The 14,067-nt window shown below is 41.3% G+C and overlaps 1 protein-coding gene and 1 pseudogene across 1 annotated transcript; both read right to left on the bottom strand.

Annotated features, from left to right (window-relative positions):
• Positions 1–160: 160 nt before the first annotated feature.
• Positions 161–1,351, bottom strand: LOC137967623 (uncharacterized). Its single transcript, XM_068814139.1, has one exon. The coding sequence runs from the start codon at positions 1,349–1,351 to the stop codon at positions 161–163; it is 1,191 nt and encodes a 396-aa protein (XP_068670240.1).
• A 305-nt stretch (positions 1,352–1,656) lies between these two features.
• On the bottom strand, positions 1,657–4,652 carry LOC137967622 (uncharacterized; annotated as a pseudogene).
• Between the last annotated feature and the right edge of the window lie 9,415 nt (positions 4,653–14,067).

The raw sequence follows: 14,067 nt of genomic DNA, 5'->3' as shown, positions 1-14,067 counted from the left end.
AAAGTTGACCGAGATTATATTTCCAATAGCTTACATTTCAAGTCTTAGGATTCGGCAGTTCGGGTTTCAAAATCACGCAATGTAACGCTAACGTCCGTGACACTCTCCCCCTATTTGACTCTTATGATGTCATTAACAACTCTAAATCACATTGAAAAGTTCAGTCCTCATTTAGTTCATCTTCTGCTATCGCAGCTATGCGATGACGGGCACTGACTGCAGCACGTCTAGGTTGGAACTCTGAAGCTCGAGCATTCAATCTAGCAGTCTCCTCTTGGGTGTTTCTGTCACAGGACAGCTCAAGTGGATAGAGATGTTGAACTGGTCGTTCCAGGAAAGATTTTCCAGCCCTCAGTCGCACTGCTCTCACTATCCCGTCTCTACCAGGGCTTAACTTGTCCACTACACCGATCCTCCACAATCCTCGATTTCTTTCTTCCCCCTTGATAAGTACAACGTCTCCCGGAGTCAGGGTTGTTTCTTTGGTTTTCTGGTTAAGGTTGTGGCGCTCTCTGAGAGACTTGAGGTACTCGTTTTTCCATCTCAACCACAGCACCTCCTTGCACCTTCGCAGGTACTTGGCTCGTTTTCTGAGGCTGTCATCCTCTATGTTACTCGGGTCTTCCTCTGGGAGTTGATTTGGTTGGCCGAAGAGCATAACGCTGGGGGTCAGTACCGGCATTTGGACGTCGTCCTCTACATAATCGAGGGGTCTGTGGTTAATAATTCTCTCCACATCTAAGATGACCTCTTCAAGTTCGTGCCATCTGAGGTTCCCATTACCAATGGACTTGTACAGACTCTGCTTCACTACGCCGATCAATCTTTCAAATTGTCCCCCCCCCCCCCCCCCCTCCCACCATGGGGCTCGGTTGAGGTTGAATTGCCAAGTTATTTCTTGTCTGGCGAGGAAGTCGTTCAACCTTTCATCCTTCATAACGTTCCTCAGCCTTTTCGCTGCTGCCACAAAGGTTTTCCCATTGTCTGAAAAGATCTTTTCGGGGCGCCCTCGTCTTGATATAAATCGTTTTAAGCTGCTTAGGAACTCGTCAGTGCTCTGGCTCGGTAACAGGTCCAGGTAGACCACCCGGGTGAGACTACAGGCGTAAAGAACAATGTAAGCCTTCATTTCCTTTTTGGACTTGCTGAGGTACTTAACTGGTCCAGCAAAATCCATTCCAATGAACTTGAATGGTACTGATCCAGCCGTTCTTTTCTTCGGCAAGTTGCCTGTTGGTGGATTTGGGAGTACCGCCACTTGAAATCTTTTGCAGCCATGACAGCCCCTAATCACTTGCTTTGTCAAACGTCGTAACCGTGGCACCCAGTACTTCTCTCGAACCTTCGCCATCGTCACGCCGACTCCCCCTTGTAAGGTTTGGGTGTACACGTGCATGACCAGCTTCTTGGTGAACAGTGCACTTTCGGGTAAGTAGATTGGATAATCTCCTTGAATGCGGCCCCTGCATTCATATAAACCGTCTTCGTTCTTCTGAAGGTCTAATCGTAGCTGATCTTCTTTGAAACTGGCTGTATTCAGGCATCTGACTTGACTATCTCGCACCCAGAACTCTATCCGACGGTTTGTCTCCGCAGTGTTGAGAGGACCGCTGATCTTCTGTTGATGTTTCAACTTGCAGTTTTGGATAAACCGTGTTATCCATGAACAAATTCGAACCGCCCTCCAAAGATCCCACGTCTGTCGTCTGCTATTGCCACGGCGAGAACTTCCTTGATCACTTTTGCCTCAGCTTGAGTTTCCTTGCTTGGGTTAGTAACGATGTCTGACGGCCAATTCTCTGGGTATGGTAACCAGGACGGTCCTTGAAACCACAGACCCGCACATTCTCCTGCTTTTCCTCCTCGACTGCCCAGATCAGCAGGGTTTTCCTTTGAACCCACGTGGCGCCAATGAATGTACTCCTTGTCTTGGATTTTTCGGACGCGATTACTCACGAATTGCTTGTACTCCCCACCACCCTTGATCCAGTGGAGAGCAACACTGCTATCTAGCCAGCAATGGACACTTGTTACGGGAAATCCTTGTAGGGCTTGTTTCACGTTGTGCACCAGATTAGTAGCCATATGGCCGGCTACCAGTTCAAGCCTCGGTATGGTTAATCCCTTCTTTGCAAGCCTGGACTTGGCGGCTACGAGTCCCTGTGATATACCTGAGGGTTGATGAGACACAGCGTATGCTGCTGCTGATAAGCCTTGGATGCTTGCGTCGCCGAAAGCGTGGAGATTAATGCTGGTTATTTCTTCCTGGTACTGAACGATGCTTCTTGGTGCTTCAATTATTTCGGGAAGATTTCCCTCCCACGTCTTCCAGCTTGGTAGTTCTTGGTCCCATGGAATTCGCAGCTCACACGCTTGTCGGTAGAGCATCTTTCCCTCCAGAGTGATGGGCGATGCTAACCATAAGGGATCATATATCTTTGCTAACTTCCCCAGGACTTCTCTCTTGGTGACATTCTCGATCGCTTCCGGAAAGCTGATTTGGATTTTGTCCGTGGCCTTGTTCCAGCGCACACCGAGCAATTTCGTTTCTCATCCTTTTAAACCCAACTGGTCTTTGGCGTAGGTTTGGGCTTCGCATCCTTGAGAACTCTGCTGTTCTTCTGGTCCTTCCTCTCGATATTCTGGCCGCTCCAGGATAGGGACATTAGAGTGCCATTTATGTAGCTCGAATTTTGCCTCTCTGAAGATGGTCTGGGACATTTCCTTTAAATGCTGTGCACGAGCGATCGTTTTATCGCCACTGATTAGGTCATCGACGTAAAGGCTTCTTCTTATTTCCTCTACTGTGTCTGGATACTTGTGTTGGAGGTTGTTAAGATGCTTGCTGTTCGATTACTCCGCCCAACAGAAATGGCGACGTTGACATCCCGTACAGCGCCCGTGTGAAACGCAGGGTTTCGACTTCCTTGCTCTCCAAATCTCTCAACCAATGAAACCGCATTGCGTCTCGGTCTTCCTCTCTTATTCGCACTTGCAAGAAGGCTTGCCTTAGGTCTCCAGCTAATGCCACTGGGTGGAAGCGGTTCCTTGTCAGCACACTCCAGAGCTTGTTCTGCAATGGTGGCCCAGTCTCAAGGCAATCGTTGAGGGATGGGGCCTGGTGGTAGGCTCGCACAGAAGCATCATAAACAATGCGGATTTTTGTGCTCTCCGCCGTCTCTCGCACCACTGGTTTGTGTGGGATATAGAATTCTTTGCCTTTTGGTTCGCCTTTGGCACGCTCGACTATTCCTTGGGCTAGTTGATCTCGGATGATTTCATCGTACTTTTCCAACATCCCTGGTTGCTTCTCCAGCTTCTTTACGAGGTTCTCCAGGCGTTTCAGACTTCCTGGCTCATTGTTGGGAAGAGGTGGATGGTTGCCCTTCCAGAGTAAGCCAGTCTCGTACCATCCTTCTGGGTCCCTTAGGAGTTGCCCCTTGAACTCTTCGTAAACAAGGTCTTGATCGCCAACCGAATGGTCTTGTAATCCGAGCACGTCAAGTCTGCAGAGGTTCTCTTAGTCAACAGCGGAAGTTTGTGTTAGGAACATGCTGGTGAGATTTGGTTCACTTCCGGGTGACAAGATAGTCCACCCCAGGCGCGTCCATTCTGCGATGGGTTCTCCGGGTTTGCCGATTCTGGGTGTGGTCTCTGTTTTGACTTGAGCGTACTCACTGGCACCAAGGATAAGGTGAACTGGTAAATCCCTTTTCGTATCGATGTCGTCCATTTCTACCCCTTTCAGATGATGGTATCGTCCAATCATGTGCTTGTATCCCGGGTTGCCTAAGCTGAGCAGGACACCACGATTTACTTTGGTTACCTCGGTCGAAAGCTGAAATGCACCTGATAAGCTCTTAACGACGACTTCATGGATTTCAATCTCTCTTGTTATTGCCTGCATCATCATTTCAATTCGTTTCAGCTCTCTTCGCACTGGTTGTTTCCTTAGTCGGTCGAGTAATGCGGCAGAAGCATATGAGCTCCCAGCACCGGTATCAAGTAGGGCACGACAATGTATCCCTCCCACGTTAACTACAACGACTGGATAGGTAACCGCGCCTCTTCCGGTTGCCACTAACATATGTTCTTGATGTTGAAATGTTTGCTCACAGATAGATGAATGATGACGCCGTTTGCAAATTCTGCAGGTGGAAGTGCTGCGACATTCTGAGGCATTATGATTTGCACCAGTACAATTGAAACAAAGTTGTTTTACGTTCAACAGTCTCTTCTTCTTGTATCGTGGTGACTTTATCGCAGTTGATGGACTGGTGAGATGAATTATCGCAGTAAACGCATGGCTTTCTTCTGGGGTCTTGTTGGTTGGCCTGGTACGTCCTTGATCGAGGTGGCTTAGGCAGGGTTGGTTTTTCTTGCTGATATTTATCTTCCAATTTCGGAGGGTTTCTTTCTGTCCACTTGCGCAAGGCTTCAAGTAGTTTCGAAAAATCCCATTCCTGCCAGTTGTCATCAGTGCGCACCAGATCACCTTTTATACCCTCCAACTTGTCGAGCGTCATTCCAACGTAACCATTGATTCCCTTTAATTTACCCATAGTCTCCAATGCTTGAAGATTTGGGGACAACTTCCGGTAAAATTCCATGATTTTGTTGGGGTTCGTTCCATGGATAGCGGGCAAAGACATTATGTTGTTTACACACGCGTTAACTATTTCGCTAACCTTTCCATAATTAGTTTCTAATATGCTTTTCGCCCTCTCGTAGCCTTCTATAGTAAAGGGTAGGCCGTCAACTGTTGTTCTAACCCGTGGCTCCAGCAGCTCCTTCAGATAAGAAAATTTGGTGATTTGGGGCACATTGGCCGAGTCAATTTCCGCTTTGAACTGGTTCCAAAACCTCAGCCAATCTGTATGCGTGCCATTGAACCTTGTAATTTGTAATTTGGGCAGCTTCGCGTTGATTGATTGTTCTTTAATCTGGCCTTTTCGGTTTTCTTCGATTTTCGCCTCGTATTTAAGTTTCTGCTCTAATTTTTCCTTTTCAAAACGCGTCTCTTCTTGAAATTTCTTGTCTCTAATTACAGCTGCTTCATCTTCCTCCCTTTTCTTTTCGTTTTCGAGCGCCGCGCTCCTGAACGTCTTAATTTTTGACCCGAGGTTGTCAATGGCCTTTTCAAACAGGCTTAATTTTTTTTCAAGGTCTGTGCTCCATTTTAAGATTTCTTCTCCGTCATCCCCCTCTTCGAACCTCAATTCTTGTACTCTTACCTTGAGGTCATGAACTTCGTCCACTTTCTTGGCTATAGTTGTTTTCAATCTCTCTACTGATGCGAAGTTTTCCTTTTTCACCGCGTTGCTTGTCTGTCCATTCGTAAAGGTGAGAAGTTGTAGTTTTGCCTCTATTGTTTTGTAAAGGTCTTCCATGCTTTCCAGTGTCCTGGCGGGGTCGCCACTTTTGTCGTGAACGGGTCTCGCGACAAATAATCACGCGCTTGATGTAATTTTAAAATTATTTATTTTCCTACGATTCTAGCTTGACACGTTGTCTCTGAAAAACTCTCCTCTCCTACAGCACAAAAAAAGGTCTAAAGTTGACCGAGATTATATTTCCAGTAGCTTACATTTCAAGTCTTAGGGTTCGGCAGTTCGGGTTTCAAAATCACGCAATGTAACGCTAACGTCCGCGACAATGTAGTCCAAAAGATACGTTTGCACTTGATTGAATGCAGCAAGAAAGTGAAAAAAATAACAATAAAGAAGACCTTATGGGGGTCCTTCCTCGAGTCAAGGCATTGACATTAGTTTATCTCTTTATATTCCAGTAAAGACATAACTCTAGAACTCCGGTTTTAGGCTTAGCTCAATATATAGATTTAGCTCAGCCTAAAAGCGGAGCTAACTGAAGAGAGTGTAGTGTAACATGAAGTGCTATCTTTCTATCCCATATGAACCATGTGAGCGTTAGCCCTACTGATGGACTGGACCCACACAAGAAAAGAGTAATAAGAAAAAAATAATAATAAAATAAAAATAAAAATAAAAATAAAAATAATAATAATAATAATAATAATAATAATAATAATAATAATAATAATAGAACTTTATTTAACGAGGGTGAAGCACATTGATTGCTGGTCACCCAGTAGTTTTCATAATGGCCTCTTACAATTAAAGTAATAAGACATATCGATTAATTAATTAAGACGAGCTTTTTTTTGAACATCGAGCAATAAAGCGCGTCAGCGGCCAAAAATCCCATAAGAGCTTGCGCGCATCTTACTTCAAATCAGGACTTGTACCGTCGGCCATATTGTGTCGCGGTGGAAGAGCACACATGAAGAGCACATAGAAGTTGCGTTGAGTGCAAGCGATTAGCCAACCATTTTACACAGGTAGTTCATTCAGTCACTTCGGAAAGATCTGTTAAGCTTTGAAAAACGTTTTGAAGCGGTGAATTCATAGTATTTACTTTAACCTTCTTGCAAGGTTACAACCTGTGCGCAAGTTGTTCGAAAAGATCTTTAATACTGCCGTAAGATTTCGAGTTCTCCGACTCTGCTAAGAGATCCAGTCTAGAATTAGTGTGTCAAGACTTGCTTTTGGACTATCTTGAGATTGTAAACCTACGATGAATCCTTATTATACTTCTATTAAAATAGTGTGAACAGTTCTTTTATCATTGCCTTATCTGTGATCGGTGATCTGATACTATTCGATATAGTCAAGTTGATGTGGAAGCAGCTTCTGTCACTTGCGTTTCGCTTCAGTGAGGTTTCCTACAGATCGTTATCGTACTGCTGTTGTCGTTACAGCTCGGTGTACTCTATCGTTAGACCTTGCAAAAGGTAATTTTGTCCCTTTTTTTTGAAAGGTATTGAGTATTCGTGGGTAGGTTCCCTTTAGAGTTGATTTTCAGCTTATCTCCCGCACACTTCTTCCGTAAAAAGGTTCGTGAGACCACCAGTGTTTAAGTGTTTCCTTTTCAGTTCCCCCTTTAAAATTACACATTAAGATTGTGTTCAGCTTAGCTTCGATTGTTGAGTTGAATTTATCATAAAATTTGCCACAAATGCTTCATTTTCCAATTCACTAGAGTTAAGTCTAGCTTATATCAAAGTTAAAACAACAAAAAAAAGAGTTATTGAAGGTTTGATCTTTGTGAAGAATTGAAAAAAAAAAAAAAAAGAAACTAGTCCCAGCTGAGCCTCAGAGATTGTAAACAATGTCTTCATCAGTACTTACTTGTAGTATATGTAAAAACCCTACAAGGAAGGAAGAATCTCGTCCCATAAATGATGTTAAAGGAAAAATGTCAAGCCTGTAGGAATACCACTATCCACCTCAGATGTTCAGCGTCCAAATGCACAACTCCCCTGTAAAAGCTAAAACATTTAAAGTCACTACCAAATGATTTGTTCCCTGGAGCTAAGAAAACTTTTTTCGAAAAAAATGTTTGGCTGTGTGGCCCTCATAAGCAGTTTAAGTGCTGTGGTGCATGTCATGTAAGGTTGCACAGGTTGTCACCCAGTGTAAACAAAAGTGTTCCACAGCCCCTGTCTGCAAACAATTCTATTCAAAATCAAGTTGGTTGTCCCCCAGTGTCATATGAACTGGAGTCAAAGCGAACTCAGAGGAGGAGGAGGAGGAGGATTCGTAACAAACTTAGAAACTGTGCAAGGCAAAAAGTGGCTGAACTTAAAACAGAAGTTGAAAACATGGGTGCCTCAAATGAAGAGATCTGCCAGGAAATTTTTGAAGGCCAATTTGATGGGGTACAGTTAACATTCATATTTTCAAACAAAACTTTCCTTTTTTTAACTCACATGGTAAAATTCTACCATACATATTCTACCTCACTGTTGGTTTTTCAGTTTATTTGGATTGATAATGAAAAGATGAACACAATTCAAGGACCTCCCAAGCCTGAGAAACTGAAAACATGGCATACTGTCATGCTTGTATAACAGGGTAAAAGTTACGAACCCTACAAAATACAGTAAAGACCCACAAAAAAGAACCTAGAATTTGAGGTCAGGCTGAGCAGGTTCTAATATTTTAGGCTAATTTTTCATAATTCAGGCTGATTACATGTAGTTTCTTAATAGGTTCTTATTTCTCAGAGGAACAACAATAAATTTCTATATTTTATTTCATAAGATATTTAGACTGTAGCTTTATGGAAAACATATTTCTAGAGAAAATCCAGTAAAATGCCAATCAAAGAAAACACATACACAATAACAGGAGTTTTCTCGAGGGAGATTTCTTTGTAAAAGAACCTCTTTTTCTTCGCCAGGCTGAACAGGTTCTTACATTTTTGGGTATTTTTAAATTGCCAAATTTCAGCCTGTACTAGGTTCTTATATGTGAGTTTGTACTGTATGCATTCATCCCTAAAATAGAAAACTAATCCAGGCTATCAAGAGTACTCTTTTTGCATTCTAATAATCAGATCAGAATCAGTAATCATTACTGACTAATTCAATGTCAGGACATTTTTCCTTTACGTTTGATAATACAAAAATTAGACCACAATATTTCTCTGGCTTAGCAATGTTTTGGAAACATGATTTTAAACATGCGAACCTCACTCTCTTGGAGGTGTTTCTTACTAGAAGTAAAAAGTAAAAGGAGCAAGCCATTGTCTTCACTTCTTTCAAATTCCATTCAGGAAAAAGTGAATGCAAATGCTAACATCATGGAGGGCTTAGCTCTCAGCTACTCCAGAGAGAGGCCTGGAAGTCCCAAACGGGTTGAAATGTTGAGCTGTGTGGCACAGCAATACACAAATAAGGAAATTAAGCAAATGTTCAGTTTTACTAACAGTCAAGGAGAAGAGAAGTATCATGCACAGACTACGAATTAACAAAAGCTAGACTTTATAGTAAGATGTATGGTCCAGGAGCAGCACTTCTGAAAATACGACGCCAATATATTCATAAACTTCCACCGGAAACCATTGCTTTTGTCTTAGAATTTATCCATCATCTAGACAGTGAAGAGTATTCATCTTATAAAAGTGGCCCCTGTGATGGAAAACAAAAATCATGGATAAGTGAATTATTAGGAGGAGGAAATCAACCTGTTTTATGGTTCAATTAAGCAAAACAAGTCTGCCTTTTATGATAGATATACATTGTAAACAGGAATGTGAACAACTGGAGATTAGACCTATAAGCTTTAGTACTTTAAGGGTTTGTCTACAGGAAATTTCAAAATAATGGCAGAGAAGGCAGGACTCTCATATTTGCACAAAACTTGGCGCGGAGTATTTCATCCTGGTAGATACGCTGCTAACTCGTTTAGGTGAAATGCTGAGGAGCCAACGTAAACCAGACATAACTCCAGGATTAATGAGAAAAGAAAAGAAGTTGAAGGGTAAACAAACAACGTTAACAAATAATATATGACTGTTTCCGGTACAAGAAAATTCAGAACGAACATATTTTTGCTACAGTGGTACATGTTCCAACACCATCTAACAGGACATTTCAATAGCTTTGCTCTTCCACACCCCAACAGTTTAGCTTAAGTTTTTTGGCATCACCTTCACTTTTTTGAGCAATAAAAATTCCTGGAAATGATGTGAACTTTCCAAAAATAATGTACAAGGCAAAGAATGTTGTTGTCCAAATAGGAAAAGTACAACCTTCAGGCTGAAGAACGCTCCGTCGTGAAGGAAGCTCGAACGCAAGTGGTTTCGAATGTCAGTTATGTAAACAAATCGAGGTGGTGTCTTTTTAAACTAAAATTACGCAACTGGTTCAAAACAAAACTACATTTATTTAGGTAGCACTGAAAAGCTTGCACTTTAACGTTCTGTATTGTTGTGGCATATGTCTGGTACACGATACAATGAACTTACAACAAAGCGGTTAAACAGTGCTGCCATAAAGAATTCGTTAACCAATTATCTCTGCCACAAAGGAATCGCGGATGATTGGAAAAGTTCATGATTTCAAAAGCATTTTACCACGCAAAGTGAAAACACCAGAAGCGATGTTCGAAATAACAGTATGATCAGTAATCTAGTACTTACCAAATGGAAGCAGATCTCTTGCTGAGAGGGCGATGTTTAAAGTTGAGAAACGCACTACCCTGCAAGTTTGAGGCGAGATCAGACAACCGGTTCAAATACATTTAAAGCAAATAATGCTTAAATCAAGTGTAGAACATCTAGAAACTTTCAATTAAGACATGCAATCCTTAGTACAACAAGATTTTTGCAGCGTAACCTGACAAGAAACAGGTAAGTAATATGGGTTTCGCACAACGGTGTATTTTATTTTGAATTCCCAAACGCATAAGAACTCAAGGATGTATATTCCACTTACGCTGAAACAACTAACAAAATTACGGTTTCAACAGAACAGGTGAAGTCAAAACCTTCATTCTGAAATGTTGGCAGTTCCATAAAGTCCACAAATAATCTCGTTTGAGCTTTATTTTCTCAAGGGAAAATTTCGCCCAATGAATAAAGGAGAACGCAAGTTAAGCTCGACCGGCTTAACGCTCGACCCTTACGCTAATTGTGCTTTAACACAGCATTTCAAAGAGATTTCAGAGTTTTAAAGTATCACTTGTCATTGAAATAACTTAGGGTATAGAAGTAAAACAATTACATACCTTTAATGAATTGATTTGGCAAGATAGTATCGACAGTAAACCGTCTCAAAGCGTCAGAATCAGCCATAACTTCGGCCAGCATTGTTCGCATCTCATGGCAAGTCTACTGAAGCAAATCTTCCATATGCATCCTAGGGGTTTTCCTATCACAAAATGCTTCATATCCTTCCGACAAAGGTTAGAAATGAGCACAGGGACAGGACTTTTTGTGAGTCGAAATGATTATAGCGGCCATCAAAATAGTCCCTGGCCCGAAACACACGTAATGCCAACTAAATTTGACCGGCGGCAAAAGATTATTATGGTCTTTTTGGCCGCGCAATGCTCGAAGTTGAAAAAAATCTCGTCTTAACTACCTTTGTGATCGACCAACTAAATATACATAATGAACTGTTAATATTGCAATATTGATTAATTAACTACTAATAAAACTAAAAAGTTTTACAAATCTTAAAATGATCAATAAAGGAATTCCTGCTACGGTTTAGTTTAAATAAGTAATTTTTAAAATTAGTATGGGAGAGTGACCCAAGTTTGGCATCAAGAGTGTTCCACAAACGGCAAGCGCTTGAATGAAACGCTTTCTTAGGCCAGAGTTCCAGGGTGGTGTTGTCATATTGTTATTGGAAACAGATCTCGTGTTATAGTTATGGGTATTACTTATATATTCAATGTAATTATTAAAATAAGCTGGGCTGGGTCCTTGATCTATTTTATAAAGGATACAAAGCTTCCTAATACGTATAATATCGTCTATAGGCAGCCAATCTAATTTGTTAAAAAAGGTTAACTGAGTTTTCATGAGTATCAGCGTCCAAAGTTAGCCCAGCACATCGTTTCTGTAGTCTTATCAACGGTACAGTAACCCCAGACCGTACAACAATACTCTAGTATTGGCTTTATGAGGGCATTATGTAACATTTTCCTGCAAGCAAAGGTTAAATAAGCCTTTGCTCTTTTAAGGAGATATATTCTAGGGTTCCGTTTTTTAATCAAATAGTCAATGTGTAAATTCCATGAAAGGTTTGAGTCAATGATAACTCCGAGCAGCTTTTCTCCTACCGCTTGTTCTTTGTGTTGGGTAACATCCTGTTCAATTTAAACCAACTGTTGGCCTTATCTAGACTATCATTGAGAGTATTTTCAATATCTATACAGTTAGTAAAAAGACATCTTGTTCGCTCGCATTTTAAAGCCAAACAAACCAGCAACAGATCGATTATTTCTGACCAAAAAGAGTACAGATGATTGTTATTTAATTCCAGTTCACAATAAAAATTCGAGTTTCATTCCTGAACAAAGAACATTATGCATCCACTTCAAATAAATCATCCGTAGGAATACCAAACTGTTTAGTGTCCAAGAAAAGAAGTTGTGGAGTAACTTCTTCCACCAACTTTAAGCTCTTACTGGTGTACCGTTTTGTCGTCCTCGTCCTCTTTCTCTCTTCTTTGGTTTCTGTTCTCAGTTTTGTCATAGGCCGTCCAGGCATTTTGCAACCCTAGTAGATTCGAAATTAAAAATCTTAAAGTGGTACTATGATAAAATTTTTACCCCTTGATTTTTTGAGTGTATCACATAAAATTTCATGAAAGAACAAAAACGCCATTTACCGTTTGCGAATACCTGCATTAGTTCCGGAGATATTTTAGTGTGAAAAATGGGTAAAATATGCAAACAAGATGGCTGATGAAGTCATATATAGAAAATATACTGCAAAGGTTGGTCAAGACAACGTGAAGATAGGCGTTGTTACAATATTTCGGCTGGCCAACACCAGCCTTCTTCAGGTTTATTGGATGGATAAATGCTTGTTACAAGATCTTTATATTTACCGGAAATGACATAAGAAGGCTACGTGATGTGTAAAATTAATAAAAACGAAAATGCATAAAAAGGGGAAAGAAAATAATACATGATAACAAGATAAAAGAAACAAAAGAAAAATAAAAGGTAGCTAAACTAAATTACATTTAATTTTGTTAAGGCCTGCAGACTCCTGTGTTTTTCCTCTGTGTATGAGGAATGCCCCACGACCCTTTCTGATGGAGTCACGACTAGTGTGCAGTTGTTCGAGCGGTATAAGGATCAGATGATCCTCCGCGTGACCACTAGTCAGGAAGTGTCGTGAAACCGCAGTGGGGGTATAACTACAAAAGGGGTTTATAATAGGTCGCCTATGTTCATTAAAACGGTCTTTAAGATGACGTTTGGTCTCTCCGATGTACTGAAGACTGAAGATTACATTTAGTGCACTGAATCATGTAAATAACATTAGGGGTCTCACAAGTAATATGTGATTTGATTTTAACGGTTTGTCAAGGACTATAAAAAGTATATTGATTACGGCCATCCTCAATAAAAGGACAGGCGGTGCAACTAGTATTGCACCGAAACGAGCCGGATGGAGACCCAGATTGGTCGGTGTTAGTAGGTTCCGGCAATTTAGCTCTAACTAGAATGTCACTAATGTTTTTACAACGCCGGTAGGCTACTCAAGGGAGATTAGTAAAAACATTTTTACAGCGACCAGATGAATAAAGTACGTTAGAGTGTTTGTGAATTATACGGGATGTGTTAGGTAAAGCGGGATTATAGGTAATGACGAACGGAACAGTATCTGTCTGTTGTTTAGGTTTGGGTTTAAGGGTCTTTAAGAGCGTCGTTCCGATAAATGTCAGAAGCACGTCGTATCTGGGTCGGAACCTCGATTGACGAGGTAGTCCATAAGTTCCTTACAGCGTTGTTTGTAAGTGTCATTGTCGGAGCATATGCGTCGAAGGCGAAGTATAAACTTTAAGAGTGTCAAAAGCCATCTAGCCAGGAAAAAGAAATCCCTTACTAATTTGCAAGGCTATGTGGAATGGAACGTTTAGTGTGGGTGGGGTGGCATGGGGAGATAAGTAAGTAGTGATGTTTGTCAGTGGGTTTAGTGTAAAGGTCGGTTTCTATGAGACCATCCTTGAGTGAGACCATCACATCAAGGAATGGAATATTTGTGACGGAATGCCAACATGTGAATTTAATGGTGGGATGAAGGTTATTGAGATAATTGACAAATACTTTCAGTTTATCTGAACCTTCAGTCCAAATAACGAAAATATCGTCCAGAAATCTGAGCCATGTATGAGGTAGATACAGTTCGTTAGTGAGCGCGTCATGTTCGAATTTGGGAAGAAAAAGGTTGGCAAATGAAGGGGCCATTTTGGTGCCCAAGCAGTACCGTGTTTTTGTACGTAGTGTTTGTTGTTAAATGTGAAATTGTTTATGTTGAGGATGATCTGTATGAGGTCACAAAGAGTTTCCGTTAGGATGTGCTCATCGTTGTGTTTGCGAAGGAAAAAGCGGCAAGCCTCAATACCTTCACTGTGAGGGATGTTGGTATAAAGAGAAGTGACGTTAAGCGTGACAAGTATGGCATTGCAATTGTTGGGAAGTGTGTTGATTGTGTTCAAGTTGGTAAGTTTGTTAAGGA

Source organism: Montipora foliosa, chromosome 8, assembly GCF_036669935.1.
Source record: "Montipora foliosa isolate CH-2021 chromosome 8, ASM3666993v2, whole genome shotgun sequence".
Lineage (NCBI taxonomy): Eukaryota > Metazoa > Cnidaria > Anthozoa > Scleractinia > Acroporidae > Montipora > Montipora foliosa.
The sequence above is the reverse complement of the archived record's forward strand: the minus strand, read 5'-3'. Positions and strand labels throughout refer to the sequence as shown.